The 20,100-nt window shown below is 43.4% G+C and overlaps 1 protein-coding gene across 1 annotated transcript; it reads right to left on the bottom strand.

Moving 5' to 3' along the window:
- Positions 1 to 88: 88 nt before the first annotated feature.
- LOC149394356 (uncharacterized) lies at positions 89 to 14,286 on the bottom strand. The gene is made up of 5 exons (XM_089617003.1): positions 13,992 to 14,286; positions 13,824 to 13,854; positions 657 to 742; positions 474 to 552; positions 89 to 161 (listed from the first exon to the last, which is right to left on the bottom strand). The coding sequence occupies exons 1-5, from the start codon at positions 14,284 to 14,286 to the stop codon at positions 89 to 91; spliced, it is 564 nt and encodes a 187-aa protein (XP_089473129.1).
- Between the last annotated feature and the right edge of the window lie 5,814 nt (positions 14,287 to 20,100).

Below are 20,100 nucleotides of genomic sequence, written 5' to 3'. Positions count from 1 at the left end.
ATTTTATGCAGATGATCCGTGTGGGTATTAATGACAGTTACGTGAATATCCAAACAGGCTAAGTTGGTTTTGTGTTACTAGAGATATTTTAAGATCCAAACCTGAAGATTGGAAGAGTAGAACGAACCCAAGCGACCCATAACATACCACGATTGGAAAACCTGCACATCCATCGTCATAAACATGATTTCATACTCTGTAACGAATAAGGCAAACATCAAAAAAATAAATATAGAGTGATACTTGTAGAAAACTCACAGGATAAAGCACTTGCAATTGAGTTTATTCATCAGAAATATTTAATGTTTCATTCTACTAACATCCTAACAGTATGCTCTGAAATAACAACTATCCTAAGATACAGGCTACTAAATATTTCAGAAGCTATAAACATAATCTAACAATTTATTTATTTATTTATTTTTTTTTGGATCTAGAGAGCAATGATGAACATGGTTCGACGATGAACTTACACTCCCGATAGGCTCAACATCTCGATCCGACAGCGCACCGTAGAGTTCAAACCATATATACGAATCAATAGGATTGAAGCTGCAAAATCAACCACACCAAACAATAGTACAAATCAGAATTAGAAAGCATTCAAAATAATAAGAGATAAATAAAAGGCAAGATGGTTGAGTGAGAGAAATTACTCTCTAAAGCTAACTTTGAAAGAGAGAACAGAGCCCGTTTTCGATTTGGTGAAGTCTTTTCCCTTTCTCCGTACTCTCTCTTCGATCTGTGCCACATTTCTAAACCCTCGTTGATACAACCCTTTGGGTAGAACTCATCCCCAAAAGCTAGCTATTAGGGATAGGGTGCCCAAGAGGTTATAAACTCACATGCTGATAAGTGAGATTCATTCACACTTATCTATGACTCTTAGATAAGAATCGAAGCTTGTTCTTAATGTTTTTGATATTATTTTGTACTTTTAATTGCATTTTCAGGTTTGAGAGAGTATGAGAAGGTTGTGGTGCGAAAACGGGCTGAATCGGAGCTAAATCGAGCAAATTATGGTCATTTGAAGTAAAGTCAACAAAAGTCAACGACGGTCAACGACGGTCAATGGAGTCACCGTTTCTCGAGAGGCGCGCCGCGCCTAAAACATGGCGCGCCGCGCCCTGGTGCCAAAATTTACACCGAGAGCTCGAGCGGGCAACGCGCAAGAGAGGCGCGGCGCGCCTTCATAAATTCTCGGGTGGCGCGCCGCGCCGTTATGTGGCGCACCGCGCCTTCAGAAAATTCACGAGTGGCGCACCGCGCCGTTATGTGGCGCACCGCGCCAGTTGCCTTTTCAGCACTTTTTGGAGCTCGTCTTTTAGCTCATTTTTGGCCCTTGGATCTCATCCAAGGGTCCTTATTTGCTCCGAAAACATCTCTTGAACCCTCATATACACTTGTTCAAGTGGGAAAGGAGGAAGCTTTAGAAGAGAACACTTTTGTTTTGGTTTTTGAAACTTTAGAGAGAGAAAGTGAGAGAGAGAAAGCTAGGGTTTGACACCCATTTTGCTCTTGAGCTTGGGAGTGAAGAAGAAGAGGGAGAAGTGACAACCTCCATCATCCTCATCACCTCCATTTGTTCACTCTAAACTCTATCTCTTTTATTTATTGTTTTTTACTTATTTACTCCACTTTTTGCTTGTTGAACATATTTTAAGCTTTCAAGTATTCTATTTGGGTTTTGTTGATTACCTTTGTCATTTGAGCATTGTGATAAGTTTATTGTTTTATCTAAGTGGAATATTGAAGTAGTGCTTGAGTTTTATGATATATTTATTTGGTTGTTGAGATTAGCATTCAATGTCTTGTTTCTTTATTGTTTTGCTTCTTTTACTTATTTGGATTTTACTTTGTTTATTCTTAATCATGAGTAGCTAAGTAGATTTGGGGTGCGATGTAGTTGAGTAGTTGAGTTGGTTGGTCAAACATTTGGATTAGATTGGTGCTTCATGGTTGGGTTGAGAGTGGAATTCTATGGGTATGGGGCGTGTGTTAGCGCTAATTAGAGTAGCTACCTAGTTAGTGAATCTTAGACGATTTTAGACACCGAGAGGTAATAAACGAGTGAGCTCTACCCGTCCCACCATTAACCTTCCTAGAGCTATAGAAAGACTAGAGGGTAGATGTAGTTGTTTGAAATCCCGGGCTAAATGCGGTTTTGTGCTTTAATAGAACCCAAACCGAGAGGTGTAAGTTCGACACATAGCTAGATTCCTAAAGACTCGAGAGAGATTAGTGAATGTTATAGGAGGGATTGAGACTAAGTTTTAACACTCTAAACCCGAGCTTAGAATCGTATCTTGACCGACCGACTCGATGAAATAACAAAATCGTACCCCTTCCTTTTAACTTGTGTTTAAATAGTGCTTTCACTTTTATTTACATTTCATCTTGTTCACAAAACAATCAAAAAACCCCCATTTTTCATTTTCCATAACTCGAAAGAAAGCTAGTGAGTTCGCTTCGAAAATAGTCTAGAGTCCTTGTGGGATCGATATCCGTGCTTTTGCACTCTATTACTTGACGACACGTTCGCTTGCGTCGTGTGAGATTTCTCTAGTTGAGAAAATTTCCATCAAGTTTTTGGCGCCGTTGCCGGGGACTACGGTTCTATTTTCGATTGAATTATCTAGTTTAATTTTTGAGTTTGCTTGCTATTATTGTGCTTATTGTGTGCCTCTTATGTTTTAAAGGTGCATGCGACGACGTAACCCTCCGCTCATTCCTATCAATCACGAGATCGAACGGACTTGCCGACGGAACCGAGCGGAGGCAAGGCGAGCCGCCATGGAAGGAGGCAATGAAGCACAACCACGTGGTCGTCGGAACGCGGAACATGGAGAAGAACGAAGGACCATACTCGACTATGGTCAACCTACTTTCGACGAGCACCAATCGGCAATACGAATTCCGGAGATGGAAGGGAACCCAAACTTCGAGATCAAAACCTCGATCATCCACATGGTGCAAAACAATCAATTTGCCGGTTCCCCCTCCGAAGATCCGCAAGACCACGTCAACAACTTCTTGCGGATTTGCAACACGTTCAATCTCCCTCACTTATCCAAGGAGGCCGTGTGTCTACGACTCTTCCCGTTCTCAATCCGCGACCGCGCACAAGGGTGGTTGTCTTCGCTCGCTCCGGGTTCGATCACCACATGGGATGACTTATGCTTGAAGTTCATCTCGCGATTCTTCACTTTCGAGAAGATGACCCGGAGGAGGAATGAGATCCACAACTTCGGCCAATTTGACGGAGAGTCTCTCTACGAGGCATGGGCCCGCTTCAAGGACATGATTCGGAAGTGTCCGGGCCACGGTATAGCGGAGTGGGTGCAACTACAAATCTTCTATAGCGGGCTTACGGGCTCGACTCAAGACCGAGTCAACACCGCATCGGGAGGCTCACTTCTCGACAACACCACCACCGACGCATTTGCACTACTCGAGAAGATGGCCCAAGTGAACGATCAATGCCCGGTCGAGAGGAGAATTACCGCGAGAGATCCGATAACTCCGGAGATGGAGCTCCTCAAATCGTTGACAATTGAGGTAGCCAAACTCGCGAAGACCGTCCACGGAAAAGAAGCGGCGAAGGCGGTGGAGGTGTCTCACCACAAGTATGGTTTGTGTGCGGGTCCTCACCCGACGGACGAATGTGGCGAGATAGAGGAGTCTAGGTTTGTGGGAAACCACAACAATCGTCCCACTTACCAAAACTCGGGGAATTATTACACGGGAGCTAGGAACAATCATCCGAACTTCTCGTGGAGAAATCCTCAAGACCAAGTGGCAATGCAACCGGCTCCACCTCAACACCAACAACCATACCTTCCACCACATCATCAACAACATCAACACCCACCGCATCAACAACACCATGGGAGCTCTCAATATCGGAATAATCCTCCTCCTCAAGACAAGAGACCGAATCTTGAAGAATTAATTGCCCAAATGGCAATTGAAAACACCAAGTTCATGACGAACACCACGGCCGCACTCGAACGCCAAGAAGCGGCCCTCAAAAGCAACTCGGCCCAAATAAGAACTCTTGAAGTTCAAATGGGTCACTTCGCTAAAGCCATGAGCGAGAGACCGCAAGGGTCCCTTCCAAGCACCTCCGAAGTGAATCCAAGGGAGCACTGCAATGCCATTTCTCATCAACACGTTGCAGCCACCGAGAGCCAGAAGAAAGAAGAAGAAGAGGCTGCCCCGGTCACCAAAGCCCCTAAGCCGCACTCGTCGGTCCGCATCTATGAGACGCCACTCCCGTTCCCGCAACGGCTCACGGTGGCGCTTTCCACCGAGTGTAGCGCACTTCTAAAACAAGAGCTCCCGCCAAAGTTAGAAGACCCGGGCAAGTTCACATTGCCGTGCAATATTGGAGACGTCTTTATCGAGAACGCCTTGTGCGATCTAGGTTCGGGCATCAACCTCATGCCGTCGGCCGTCTTCAACAAACTCGGGGTGGGTGAACTAAAGCCCACGCGCACCACTCTCCAACTGGCAGATCGGACCGTAAGGCACCCGCGCGGCTTCGTGGAAGACCTCCTCGTAAAAGTCGGAAAATTCACTTTTCCGGCCGATTTCTACGTCATCGACATGGACGAGGATCGCGATATCCCCATTCTCTTTGGAAGGGCTTTCTTAGCCACTTGCGGTGTTCGCATAGACGTGCAAAGAGGTGAGCTGATGATGCGCATGAAGAACGAGGAGGAGACGTTCGGGATCTGTAAAACCCGAAAGCGCAAGAAGGAAAAAGAAGATGTCTACGTCCTCGAGACATACGAAGTCGCCACTCCACCACCCACACCTCCGCCACGGGCTCCTAAAGAAGAATCAACAAAAAAGGTGATCAAAGATGCAAAGCCGAAGTCTCCTTTCAAGCCACGGCGAGGACATTGGCCAAAACCGTTCAAAGAGGTATGGATGAAGAAAGAGCGCGTGGAAGAAGATTCGCCGCCGCCCGAGCGCGGAGGCGACGAGTAGGGGAGTTCTACCACCCCCGCAAGGTAAGTTCTCTATCTCCCGTCTTTTTATGGATCTACATTGAGGACAATGTAGAGATTGAGTTTGGGGGGGTGAACTACTTTGTGGGGGATTTCTGTTAGATTAGGTTGTCTTTATTTAATTTTTATTTTCTTAATTTTGTTTGGTGATTGCTTATAAGTGATAGTATTAAAGTGTTTTCTCTCGTTACTTGCCAAGGATACCATGTATTTTCGAAGAAATCCGAGTTTGAGTCAATTTTAAAATTTTGTGTGCTTCATTGTGATTGACTAGTGGTTTGAGTAACACAATTTTGGTTGATTTTTCCCACTTATGCACACACGTCGTCCCGGGGTTTGAGTAGTCCTTAGAGGTTCGATCACATCTTTAAATGTCTTTTAGCTCACGAACACTAAGAACCGCTCTAGCCCTCATCGAGGCGAAATGACATGACACGAACCTAGGAAAAATGACATAGGCCTTCATTTGGACCGATCAGAGCCAAAAAGCCAACCCGTAATACTTCCTTGAGCACCCTTTCAGAAAAAGCCGAACGATTAATCCTTTCTCGTTACTTAGTCAGAAAAAGCCAAGCCCATATTTGTTCAAATCCCACAAAGAACCCCGTTAACTTAGCGACTCTTGAGTGAATTCTTTCGATTTTTGTGACATGTTCTTCGACTAGTCTCTATGTGTTTTATAGTTCATTAGACACCACGCCGGTGATTGTTCGTTTTTATGTTTATTGTTTTGTATTAGAAAGAGAAAGAAAAAGAAAATAAAAAAAAATAAAAAAAAAATAAAAAAAAAGAGAAAAAGAAAAAAAAACTACAAAAAAATAGTGTTTAATTTCTGCGTTTTATTATTTAATTGTATTAGTTTTTGGCGTGGTGTTCTGTGACATTAGTTTTAGAGACTAGACGTTGCATAGTCAAAGTTTGGGGGAAAACATTGGGAAGTAAAGGCTTAGGAAAGAAAACGTTCGCGAAAGGTGAAATGTTATACCATGAACGTGGGAATGGGGGAGTGAGTAATATCATGTGAAAGTCGGTGAGTTTGGTGAGATTGAGTCGCTAAGTTGACGTTTTAGCCACATTTTGACCATATCCTACCGTTGACCCTAGCCTAACATTACAAGCCGACAAAGCCCTATTGATTTCCTCGGTAAGTGTCTTGCATTAGTGGAGATTGAGCGGCGAAAAGCATTATGGTGTTCGATTCACATTCATCTCATTATTATTTGAGCATTTGACATTAGAAGACGTGAACGAACATATTGAGTTGACCTCTCTCTCTTTCAGGACATATTTCAAACACGGGGGATTTTGATCGGGAATGTGTTGCAAAAGGCCATTTAGTCAATCTAATTATTTTTTTGGTTTCATATGATGATTGACTTGGATTCGGAAATTTTTGTAGGTTGAGGCATGTAACTAACACTTGACATTCTTGCTAAACTTTGTGATCACCATTCGTTTTTAGTGTAACTTCTTTGGTGTGTTTATTTTATTGTCTAGTCTTTTGTGTTGCTTGAGGACAAGCAACGGTTTAAGTTTGGGAGTTTGATAAGTGAGATTCATTCACACTTATCTATGACTCTTAGATAAGAATCGAAGCTTGTTCTTAATGTTTTTGATATTATTTTGTACTTTTAATTGCATTTTCAGGTTTGAGAGAGTATGAGAAGGTTGTGGTGCGAAAACGGGCTGAATCGGAGCTAAATCGAGCAAGTTATGGTCATTTGAAGTAAAGTCAACAAAAGTCAACGACGGTCAACGACGGTCAATGGAGTCAACGTTTCTCGAGAGGCGCGCCGCGCCTAAAACATGGCGCGCCGCGCCCTGGTGCCAAAATTTACACCGAGAGCTCGAGCGGGCAACGCGCAAGAGAGGCGCGGCGCGCCTTCATAAATTCTCGGGTGGCGCGCCGCGCCGTTATGTGGCGCACCGCGCCTTCAGAAAATTCACGAGTGGCGCACCGCGCCGTTATGTGGCGCACCGCGCCAGTTGCCTTTTCAGCACTTTTTGGAGCTCGTCTTTTAGCTCATTTTTGGCCCTTGGATCTCATCCAAGGGTCCTTATTTGCTCCGAAAACATCTCTTGAACCCTCATATACACTTGTTCAAGTGGGAAAGGAGGAAGCTTTAGAAGAGAACACTTTTGTTTTGGTTTTTGAAACTTTAGAGAGAGAAAGTGAGAGAGAGAAAGCTAGGGTTTGACACCCATTTTGCTCTTGAGCTTGGGAGTGAAGAAGAAGAGGGAGAAGTGACAACCTCCATCATCCTCATCACCTCCATTTGTTCACTCTAAACTCTATCTCTTTTATTTATTGTTTTTTACTTATTTACTCCACTTTTTGCTTGTTGAACATATTTTAAGCTTTCAAGTATTCTATTTGGGTTTTGTTGATTACCTTTGTCATTTGAGCATTGTGATAAGTTTATTGTTTTATCTAAGTGGAATATTGAAGTAGTGCTTGAGTTTTATGATATATTTATTTGGTTGTTGAGATTAGCATTCAATGTCTTGTTTCTTTATTGTTTTGCTTCTTTTACTTATTTGGATTTTACTTTGTTTATTCTTAATCATGAGTAGCTAAGTAGATTTGGGGTGCGATGTAGTTGAGTAGTTGAGTTGGTTGGTCAAACATTTGGATTAGATTGGTGCTTCATGGTTGGGTTGAGAGTGGAATTCTATGGGTATGGGGCGTGTGTTAGCGCTAATTAGAGTAGCTACCTAGTTAGTGAATCTTAGACGATTTTAGACACCGAGAGGTAATAAACGAGTGAGCTCTACCCGTCCCACCATTAACCTTCCTAGAGCTATAGAAAGACTAGAGGGTAGATGTAGTTGTTTGAAATCCCGGGCTAAATGCGGTTTTGTGCTTTAATAGAACCCAAACCGAGAGGTGTAAGTTCGACACATAGCTAGATTCCTAAAGACTCGAGAGAGATTAGTGAATGTTATAGGAGGGATTGAGACTAAGTTTTAACACTCTAAACCCGAGCTTAGAATCGTATCTTGACCGACCGACTCGATGAAATAACAAAATCGTACCCCTTCCTTTTAACTTGTGTTTAAATAGTGCTTTCACTTTTATTTACATTTCATCTTGTTCACAAAACAATCAAAAAACCCCCATTTTTCATTTTCCATAACTCGAAAGAAAGCTAGTGAGTTCGCTTCGAAAATAGTCTAGAGTCCTTGTGGGATCGATATCCGTGCTTTTGCACTCTATTACTTGACGACACGTTCGCTTGCGTCGTGTGAGATTTCTCTAGTTGAGAAAATTTCCATCACATGCCAAGCCCATACTTTAGCAATGTGGGACTCTCACATGTCAATCTCATACTTAACAATGCGAGAGTCAACTAGGATCGTAACAATACCCCACGCTTGAAGAACCAACGTCCTCGTTGGTCACGGCCATGTTGGTCACGGCCACGTTGGTCACGGTTGGCACCCCCTTTGGGTCCAAGCCACCACTCCGTGGGCCACCACTCCATGGGCCACCACTCCGAGTGTTGGAACCAAGATGGGACCCGCTCTGAGAGCACCCACAACTTCATAAAAAACAGCGCCGCCAAAGAGCTCGGCTTAACCGTGGAACATCGGCCGGGCATATGCCTGGCTCTCCCCGACGGAGGTCGATTGGACAGCAGCGGAATTTGCAGGGACATTTCCTTATACGTCCAGGGGTACGAGTTTTCTGCTGATCTCTTCGCGATCCCATTAGACGGCTTCGACATCGTCCTCGGCATTCGCTGGTTGAACCGCCTCGGTCGGATAGTTTGGGATTTCGTAGCTCGCGAGATGGAATTCACGCTGAATGGTGAAACAATCACATTACACGGCGAGGTGCCTGATCGACGGCCGAAGAACAAACAGCTTTTCCATTTGTCCGACGAGCGTACAGATTTGGGATTGCTTCTCGAGGAGTTCGAGGATATCTTTGCTACACCGACATGCCTTCCTCCTCCCCGCGCTTGTGATCACCAAATTCGGCTGCTATCGGGGACCGATCCGGTGGCAGTACGGCCTTATCGTTACCCCCACATGCAAAAAGACGAGATCGAGCGACAATGCGCTGAGATGTTACGCACGGGGATCATCCGCGAGAGTCATTCACCATTCTCATCGCCTGTCTTGTTGGTGAAAAAGGCAGACAACTCTTGGCGGTTTTGCGTCGATTATCGAGAGTTGAATGTGAAAACGGTGAAGGACAAGTTCCCAATCCCCGTAGTAGACGAGTTGCTCGACGAACTGCATGGAGCTACGTTATTTACGAAGCTCGACTTGACATCGGGCTATCATCAAGTACGCATGAATCCCCACGACGTCGAGAAGACAGCCTTTCGTACCCACCATGGTCACTACGAATTCCTCGTCATGCCATTTGGATTGTCGAATGCTCCTTCGACCTTTCAAAGTTTGATGAACGAGGTATTCCGCGAGCACTTACGGCGTTTTGTTTTGGTCTTTTTCGATGATATTCTGATATACAGTCGTACCATGGAGGACCACCTCCAACACGTCCGAGCAGTCCTGCTTCTTCTGCGAGCAAACAGACTTTACCTCAAGCGTGCTAAGTGCTCCTTTGGCCTTCAAGAAGTGGCATACCTGGGTCACGTCATCCAACGCACGGGAGTCGCCGTTGATCCAAGTAAAATCACGGCGATCGTGGACTGGCCGATACCACGTACAACTCGGGCTGTCCGTGGTTTCCTGGGATTATCTGGGTATTACCGAAAGTTCATCAAGAATTATGGCATCATCTCAACGCCCTTAACTCGACTTCTTCGCCGGAACGGGTTCCATTGGGATGAGGCAGCAAATGCGGCTTTCCTCGCTCTAAAAAAGGCTCTCTCCGAGTCCCCCGTACTCGCCTTACCAGATTTTTCGGAGGACTTCGTTGTCGAGTGCGATGCATCGGGAAGCGGGATCGGCGTAGTGTTGCAGCAAAAAGGGCACCCAATTGCTTTCTTCAGCCGAAAACTCGCCGAGCGACACCATAAGCTTGCTGCCTACGAGCGAGAGCTCATAGGGCTGGCAAAGGCCGTGACACACTGGCGACCGTACCTATGGGGGCATCAATTCTCGATCAAAACAGATCATTTCAGCCTCAAGTTTCTCCTCGAACAGCGTCTAACGACCTCGCCACAACAACACTGGGTAAGCAAGTTGATGGGTTTTGACTTCTCGGTTGAATATCGACAGGGTGCCTTAAACTGTGCGGCAGACGCCTTGTCACGGCGCGGTGAGGATGACTCGGAGTCAGCGGGAGCAGCGCTCTTCGCCATATCCACTACCAGAATTAGCGTTTTCGATGAGCTCCGCAAAGAGATCGAAACCGATGAGTCACTACGCACCTTGCGAGACTGCGTAATTCGCGGGGAAGAGGGGATCGCGTGGGTTGTTCGAGATGGCCTTATTTTGTTCAAGGAACGGGCATATCTAACAGCCACCTCACCTTTAGTGGCGAGGATAGTCGCATACTTTCACAATTCATCGCATGAAGGAGTCCAAAAGACTATGGAACGCATACGTCGTGATTTTTATTGGAAGGGTTGGAAGCGGTCTGTCCAAGAGTATGTTGCGCAGTGTCAAATCTGCCAAAAATACAAGTGGGAAACTCTTCAGCCGGCAGGGCTCCTACAACCGCTTCCTATTCCGACGGCCATCTGGGCTGACATCTCCATGGACTTCGTGGAAGCCCTTCCAAAGTCAGGAGGAAAAACGGTCATCTTAGTCGTCGTGGATCGTTTCTCGAAGTATGCACACTTCCTATCGATGGCCCATCCGTACACAGCAACTTCGGTAGCCGACACATTCTTCCGCGAGGTGTTTCGCCTACATGGACTTCCGATATCCATTGTCACAGACCGGGATCCAGTCTTTCGGAGTAAGTTTTGGCGTGAGCTTCTTCGTCTCTCCGGGACGTCCTTAGCCTTCACAACGGCCTATCACCCGCAGTCTGACGGGCAAACGGAAGTGGTAAATCGTACTCTTGAAATGTATCTACGATGTTTGACAGGGGATAAACCCAGAAAATGGCTACAGTGGCTACCATGGGTGGAGTACTGCTACAATACCTCTTACCACACTGCTCTAAAGGCCACTCCGTTCCAGTTGGTCTATGGTCGTGACCCTCCGCGGCTACTTGATTATACGGCGGGAACCGTGCGAGTGGAAGCTGTCGATCGCGCTCTCGAAGACCGTACTGTACTACTCCGCGAAGCACGCGATCGCTTGGCACAAGCACAACACCGTATGAAGACAACATACGATGGCAAACATCGCCTCGTCGAATTCGCGGTGGGTGACTATGTGTGGATGAAGCTTCAGCCCTATCGCCAATTGTCGGTGTCAAAATTTGCGCTTCACAAGCTGTCACCACGTTTTTACGGGCCTTTTCGTGTCCTTGGCCGCATCGGACCGGTAGCCTACCGTCTACAACTTCCAGAGGGATCGCGCATCCACGACGTGTTCCATGTCTCATTGCTGAAACCACATCGCGGCGAGCTACCATCTTCAACAACAGAGCTGCCTTTAATCCTTGACGGACGTACGCTGCCCAGTCCACCACACTCGGTCCTCCGCGCTCGGTTGTTCAAGGGAAGGCGACAGGTGCTGGTCCAATGGAGCAACGACGACCGTGATAATGCCACCTGGGAAGAGTTTGACACGTTCACTGAAGCTTATCCAGATTTCGAGCTTGAGGACAACCTCGATTTGGAGGGAGGGAGTAATGTTACAGACTCATTCGATGGAAAACAATACCATCGACTGAGTCGTAACGGTGCAGCGATCGGTGGGCCGCGTGATCCGAAGGCCTAATTGGGCCGAGGTTAATTAATTTCGTTTTTATTATTTAAGCTACTGTTTAAGTATTTAAGTTAAGGCCTTAATCTTTTATTATGGATTGTTTATTATGTCTTTTTATTTTGTTTAGGCCTCGTTAAGAAAAGCCCGGTTGTAAGTTGACCTACATATAAATAGGTCTTTTTCATTAATAAAATTATCTTTCAGCCAAATAATCTAATCTCTCTCACGTGAGGAGAGATTACGTTTAGCAGAGAGACAAACACTAATTTTCGTAATTACCTTCATCACGGGTCCTCCCGTCACGAGATCGAGATCCCGGGCCGTAACACTCGTTAATGTCACTCTTAAAATGATATGATATACTTGGAAAAAAATGTACAAAAAATTAGTGCGTGAAATTCATATGAAAAGCAAACATAACCTCACTTAACCAATTTAATTTATTTTTTTAAGAAACAGCGGGACTTTATTAAGAACCACGGCAAGGCCGGAAAAGAGTACAAAGAACCCAAAACAAAGCAAAGCAAAATCCCCGAGAAAACGGATTACTCACTTGGCCAATTAAATCAAGAGTAAAATTTAGAATGAAAAAAATATATATATTCGCCACTGTTTTATCTTTTCACATTCTCTTTGAAATTCTTCCGCATACGGGTACCCGCCTCAATAACTCCTTCGACTACGAACGAAACTTGAGTTGCACCAGAAATATCACAGCAGTCCTATGTCATGGCCACCTTTGTTCCTCATCCACTTTGTGTCAAAATTCCGGTGTGACTTTGTGATAATCTCTCCCTGTTCTGTTGTGAAACGCGATTCCCACACGAGGCTAGGCCGGTCATTGAAATAGTTTCTGTGGAATGAAACAGCACACGAAGCAGCAAAGCCTATGAAATTGGCGAACCTGGAGCAACTGAGATAAATCAGTGTTAGAGAAACTCTATTGGAATTAAAAATAAATTTTAGCTCACATTGTTAAAAACCAAACTCCAATATAGTGTAATTTTCTATGTATAAAATCAAATCAAAAACCAGATATAATATCTAAACTAAATTTAGAACAACATCTCTCGTGTATGATTAAGCATAATTATTTGTCGTTTTAAATTTAAAACCGAACATGTGATTTCGAACTCCTAGAACAACATTGCAATGGATATTCTTTGTATAAACTAATAGATTTATCATGTCTAGAAACAAACAGAAGTACCTTCGGTTCTGATGATACAAGTATTCTGTCCCCAGCCAAAACTCTGCTCAGAAATTCAGCTACAACATCGATTTGATCGAGGGAAACTCCTTCCAAGCCCTCTCCACCGACTTACAAGATTTTGCATTGAGATGCCTTGGTAAATGTTGTTCGACATGGATTTGGAGTTTTTCCTCATCCAAAAACAATGGATTAGAAGGCCTATCCAGTAAATTACAACCTCTTGCATCGAGACGCTTTATTGAGAAGGGAAGTTTTGGAAGGAGTTTGAGTTTGGAACAATCATTTATATTCACTGGTATGAGAGACTGCATATTGAAGATCGTGCTCAGAAGTTTCTCAAGATTTTGACAGTTCTGTAGGCTCGGACTTTTAAGCCCTATCAGATTCTCGATCGATGGGTGTAATATTTTTATCCTAGTCCCATCAAGCGAGAGTTCTTCTAAACATTCCATAGGCTCCTAAATTTCAGTCAAGTGTTCCAACTTTGAACTCTTTTCAATTGAAAGAATTTTTAGAGACTTGAGCCTGCATATGGTACTTGGAAGGGTTTTAAGCCGAGAGCAATCACAACGCAATTACTCCAACCCATATTTATTTGAGATTATCGAGGGAAAGTAAAACGAAGCAATGTATATATAATTTGATATGGATGGCATAGTTTTGGAGTTAACACAAACTTCCAAAACTAGAAGACGTAATGGTATATGATCAAAGTGTTACACAACTTCAAGGCTCTTTCCAATGTAAAAGGAACAAAAAGATGGGATTGGAAAAGGGGAAATTGAATTTACCTGATCGGAACCGAGAAAGTAAACCTAATTTCTGCAATATCAAACAACAGACACACATTATCGTCATCATATCATATCATATCAAAGACTCGCCCTTTTTCAATTGATGATTGAAGAACATGAGCTCGAAATGGCCTGATTTGACGATATCGTAATGCGCCGAAATACCTCTTTCGCTTGTCTTCTCTGAGCTTGAGAAGCCTCCGATCTCTCTCGCGGTGGTTCCAGAAGCTTTGGCCTCCGCTTCGCCGTCGTTAGGCTCGAAACAGACGCTCCCAGAGGCCGAAACGACAGTCGTTTGATTTGGCCGATACGGACTCTCCGAAACGACAGTCGTTTGATTTGGCCGATACGGACTCTCCGAAACAACAGTCGTTTGATTTGGCCGATACGGGCTCTCCGAAACGACAGTCGTTTGATTTGGCCGATACGGACTCTCCGAAACGACAGTCGTGATACCCATATATATATGTCCGTCTCTTCTGACCCGGAACCCAACCCAGTTGTCGACTGATCAGATTTTATTGAACTTCAAATGTTTTACCCACAATAATAAATTGTTAACGGAATTGCAAGCAAAAAAAAAAAATGTAAATTCTAAAGAACAAAAACTAATATATTGTTAACTAGCCTAATTACGACATAAATATAGCAGATGAATAATTACAGAATTTTTCACTGAATTCCAACACCTTTAACAAACTGCCTTCATAATTTTCAAACTCTACAAACGTTTATTTTAAAATTGAAATTGTTACAAAATTATCTATTCTGTCAAATTGTTTTAGGGAAGAAGATCTGTTGTTCATTTTTTTTACCCTTTCGCTTTTGCTCAGAAGTTGTGATCGTAGCACCAATGGCTTTATTTTTTTAATTTATTTTTTTCTTTTTTATATAAGGGCATTTAACTAGTCAAATAATCATATCGAACGTATTCATATATTCTTGGCTATTTATTGTGTGAATTGTTCTGTTTTTAAACTCTGTTCACTGATTCAGATCTTGTACAACAAACCCTTCGTAGAAGTAAAAAAGCTGATTCAAAATTAAGTCATTAATTATTTTTTGTTTGGTATGAAAGAACCTAGTCAAAACAAAGTAGTAGCTGGATTTATCTTTTTACATCATCAAACGTTGTAGTATACTGGAAACAGGAAAATAATTTATAGATACATACAAGTTTATGAAGCACTTTCTTTGCAGTCACATGGTAGCTCTTATGTGGGCGAGGAAAATCGGTCACATAATACTATAGGAAAATATTATAGGTAGATACAAATTTCTATTTAAATTTCAATATAAAGCGTCATTTGCTATTTAAATTTCAAATGACAATTAATACAATTTATCATTAGACAATGAAATTGACATTATCTATCTTATTCTACGTATAATATCTGGAATGTATAAAGTATATATTTTGAGTTGTAATCGTGCATTCTAGTTCTTATGTTATCTTTACTAAAAGTGGGGCTCGTATCAAGTACACATTTGGAATAACAGCCTCGCTTTTTCTTTGATTTAGCATAATGTTATTTCTGTTCAGTAAATTTGAAACTTAATTCATGATTTAGAACTTTCAGAACAACATTTTGACACCACAATGCGGATGCTAATTGTTTAAAATATATTATTTCAAAATTCAATGCATTTTTTATATAAAAATAGCACAAGTTCTTCATTGGAGACGCTCTTCATAGAAAATAGAAGTACATGTCTAAAAAAAAAAAGAGAAGTAAGTACCTTCGATCTTGGTTCTGATGATACCCAGCCAAAACTCAGCTCTGAAATTCAGCCATTATGCCAACGTGTGTAAGACAGTCAACATACTTAATGTTGCTTGGAAATCCAAGCAATAAAAACTTGTCGATCCTCGAGCTGCGATAGAGGTTCAAGTAGTCGAGTTTTGAGTTGCAAGAGAGATCTGGGAGTTGAAGCAGAGAGATCCGGCAGTTGATTGAGGCTCTTGCAAGCAGAGAGATCCAACACTTTCAAGTTTTGCAGTCCAAGTGAAGGACAATTAAAATTTAGGCTTTATAAAACAACTCCAATGCATAAGTTGCCAAATTTTTACACATCATAAAAATATTCTTCATTTTTTATCTATCCACATCATCAATTGTAGCACTTTGCATAAAAACCACTCATCAATTAAAAAAAGAAGGTTTGCAATTTTTTTTTGTGTCTTCCTTCTTCATATGTTCTTTGTTGAAAATGAAACCCCAAAATAAAAAAATAAAAAAAGACATTATTTCTCTTCATTCATTTTTTTATACAAAAAAATCTGTTTTTATTTTTATTTTATTGATACGACGGTAACAGAGAAGCAGAGTGCGAGGGAAACGATGGCGAAGAGCTCAACTGATTCTCGACAAACAATTTCTTTGCCCATTTCTTGGATCAAATCATGCATCCAAATCGTCCCATGTTCATTTATAGTTATGAGGGCCTTGCCAATGAGAACGCTGATTCCCATAACCACTTTCTCATATTTATACCCGAGTATTGTCTGCGTAGAATTTCTATCTCTATCTCTACTCAGTCCCTTGTAGCTCACTTTCAATATTGTTTTTTCCATTTGAAATTCTGATTAGCGCAAAGTCAAGATGTCGCACACAATGTGTTGACAATGTGTCCGACAACTTGCTTGAACACAGATATGGATAAACAACAAAACAGTGCAGTAAACAAAGTACACACGATATGGTTACGTAGTTCGGTGAAACACACCTACATCTGGGGGCACGCTGCCAGTGGAAAGGTTTTTCACTATCTTGTAGTCAATAGTACACACAAGGTTTATATCTGATTACAATCAACAAATCAATAAAACCTAGAGACTATTACCACCAGTGATCACCTAGTCAGGGACTCCCCCTGAATTTGAGCTCCGTCTCAATTCCACCCTTCGAGCAACCTCCTGGCTCGGATGACCTTTAGTCTTCAGCAGTACGTGAACCTTCAATCACGTGAACACAAAACCCAACTCTCACATACACTCAATCTTTGTGGAATAGTGTTTGAGAGAATACACCACTTATAATCAAAACACACAGCCTCCCAGTCCGCCGGTCTTGCACGTCTAAGCGCTCTGAGTGTTTGATCAAAAGTGTCAAGACTGCTAAGGGGGAACGCATGGCTTTTATAGCAGCTTTACAATCCTGAAAGTTATCTCGGGTTTCCTTACCCGGCCTCAAGCAAATATTACAAAGTAAAGACTCCATCAAGGCGAATATCGTGCAATGAAGACAGCAACGAGAGATATCTTGCAATGAAGGCACCAGCGAGGCAAATATCTCGTAATGAAGACAGCAGCGAGGCAATAACTCAGCAAAAAGTCACCAGCGAAGCAATCTGTCAAAACTGGAAACTTGCTAGAAAAAGAGTCTGCACACATGAGGAAAGATGTCACACCAGAAGTGAAAACAAAACGACCGACATCTTTCCACACAACTTGCACTAAAAAATAAAGCCAACAAAACAACGTAACAACAATCTCCCCATTTGGCTTTTTTTTAGGCAAGCACTTCCAGGACCAGTTCTCATACAAGCGTCATGACCCAGAGAAGAGAGTCAAAATAAATGACCTCATGACGCATCTCCCCCTGATTGCCTCAAAATAATACCAAAGGCAAGGATCGAACAACACAGAGGGAGGAACAATAGCCTGTAAAGGAATGAGAACTAGAAAAACAACATATCATTCGTCAGAAAAAGTACGAGAAAGTTGTCTTACAAACCATCCAGAGAGAACACACAAGCAACAGTAGCGAAGAAAAACCAACAGAAAGATGTCTGAGAGGAAGTTAGATGTTACAGACCAGAACAAATAAACATCAACTGGAGGGATTAGAAACATCGTTGGCATGACCTTGTGAATCGCTACTGACATCACCCTCTGTGTCTTCATCATCAGGACAATGAGAAGGACCAGGCCGAGAAGTAGATGCACCATCAGTGGTAGAGGAGGGAGTCATGACAGAGATGAGTCGCTCACAAGTAGTCTTCCTTCGAGTAGAGAGGTCAATGATTTCCTTAAGAGCAGCAACTTCTTCCAACAGGCCTTTGAGAATATCGCTCTTGGCATTTTCCGATAGAGGAGCAACGTTGATGGTACGACCAAGGGAGACAGAAGTTACGACAGAAGGCATGACAAGATCTCTGGCATGTTTCCCTTCAAATAACTTAGGACTGAAAGAGAGTTCACTGGGAGGTTTACCTGCAATGTCATCAGCCCTGAGCAGATCTCTCTTCTGAGCCACCAGCATACCTGACAAGAGATAGGGGAAGCCAATAGGAAGCTTCACGGCATAGGACTTAGCATGCTTGGCCAGATGGTTGAACACAAACTCCCCAAAGTCGAAAGACGCCCGAGTACCAATCTGGTAAATGAGGCATGCCAGGTCTGACTTGATGCTGGAACCGTGAGAGGAAGGGGCCCAATTTACAATACCAATTCTGTAGAGAACCGAGTATTTTGCCGAGAGGTCTGAGGAAGGCAGAGAACCCTTAGAAGGCCAGGTCTTCTTCTCATCGTTAGTGATCTCTTTGGCAATCACATCCAAGGAGGGAAGTCGATCGGCAGTGACAATTTTTCCTCTTCCCAGAAACGCGTTGATAGCAGTGGAGGAGACATCAAAGCAGTGGCCACGCACGAAGACTTTCCCAAACTTAGGGTGATGAGGCTGATCAACTTCAGAGGACAGGTTCACTAAGCACTCTTTCACCAGTTTAGGATAGTAAGACCCGATCCCAGAGACAGTTTTGCCGAGTTGAGCATCGGACAAAAGTTCCATGATCACCTCAATCTTCAGGGCCTCCTTAGACAGCTCTTTTTCTGGAAAAATAGCTCTGTGATAGACATACCTCCATTTTCTGACACGATCTTCCTCATGGAAGGAGACATTATCCAGAGGAGCGGCGGGAACATCCTTGGGAAGCTTTTGGCCTCCAACAGATTTCCTGGAGATGTGGGACACGAACTCAGGACGGGTATCTTCTTCTTCCTCCTCTATATCCTTCAGAACATCTGGAATTGGCTTCTCAACAGATTTTCCCTCCATCTTCTTCTTGTTCAAACCCATCTTCACCGGTTTCTTCATCTTCTTCTTAGCAAGGATGGGAGTGGGAGCATCACTTTCTTCCATCAGCTTTCTTTTCTTCTTTCTCTTCTCCGACAGAAGAGTGGCGAGGCACACGTCGTCATCTTTCTGAACTTTCTCTTTCAGAGAGGCAAGAATATCCTTTTCAACATCCTGGACTTGATTAGTCGTTCTTTCTTGCCCCAGAGAAGATGTTGGCACACCTTTCGTGACTTCTTTACTCAAGCCCAACATGCCTCCAATGGCATCCACAGGAGTAGGCTCTTGAGCATGGGGTAGCTAATCCCTATCCCTAGAATTATCAATAGGGGCGACAAAGAGATTACCTTGAACAATCTTGTGAGGGCTTTCGATGGGAGATCCACCGGTGAGGGTTTCTCCTTCTGGAGCATCATCTTCTTTTCTTGCTTCCTCAGACGAACTGCTGGAGCTTACATCTCCTGTGATGTCGGTGATCGAGAGAGCGGCTTTCTTGAGCATGGCACTTCTGACGGCGGAGAGGGATGGATTCTCAGGGGGAACTGATGACCCAGCGATTGCACCTCCGGCCTGACCATCGGCGCGTTCACTGGGACGCAGTCCCCGAACCCTAACACCATGCATGTTGCTTTCAGCACCAGGTTTCCTTGTCGCGACATTTTTCTTCTTCATTGTGGCTTTCACTTTCTCTTAGGGAGTGGTGGTGCTGATCCCGCTTCTGGTGCCAACCATTTTAAAAAGAATTCTAAGGAAACTGCCACACAGGTAACCGTCGAGAAGGGTAAACGAGCAAATATGGGAAACAAAGCTCAAGATCAGCGAAAAACATGAAATTTCAAAATTCGAACAAGAAGTAACTTCCATTTCTTTCTCGAGAATGGAACCGTCTGCATGAATGAGAGCAAGGCACGGAGAAATACGACGTCGTGACATAAAGTGGGCCTTGATCGATCTTAGGCCCAGAGAAACAACAATTGGCACTTTAGCCAGGAAAAACAGTCGAATGGGCCAACCAGATAAATGGGCCCATGAAATGAAATTCATAACAAACACGCGAACAAGAATCAGCGAAGGATTATCACAGAAGATAAGACCAAAAATCCCTCCAATAAACAGTAATTGCTATTGATCAATAACGCATAAACCAAGAGAGGATCTGAGATTTTCAAACCGGTTAGCATCCAAAGCCTTGGTGA

Source organism: Urtica dioica, chromosome 6, assembly GCF_054948205.1.
Source record: "Urtica dioica subsp. dioica isolate 48M chromosome 6, U.dioica_male_clone48M_v1_H2, whole genome shotgun sequence".
Classification (NCBI taxonomy): Eukaryota; Viridiplantae; Streptophyta; class Magnoliopsida; order Rosales; family Urticaceae; genus Urtica; species Urtica dioica.
This window is presented reverse-complemented; position numbering and strand designations above follow the sequence as displayed.

Coding starts and splice junctions, on each gene's coding strand:
- LOC149394356 (XM_089617003.1), bottom strand. CDS start 14,286: ATGGGTATCACGACTGTCGTTTCGGAGAGTCCGTATCGGCCAAATCAA. Junction 553..656: donor TTCAAAGTTAGCTTTAGAGA/GTAATTTCTCTC, acceptor TTGATTTTGCAG/CTTCAATCCTATTGATTCGT. Junction 162..473: donor ATGTTGAGCCTATCGGGAGT/GTAAGTTCATCG, acceptor ATGGATGTGCAG/GTTTTCCAATCGTGGTATGT.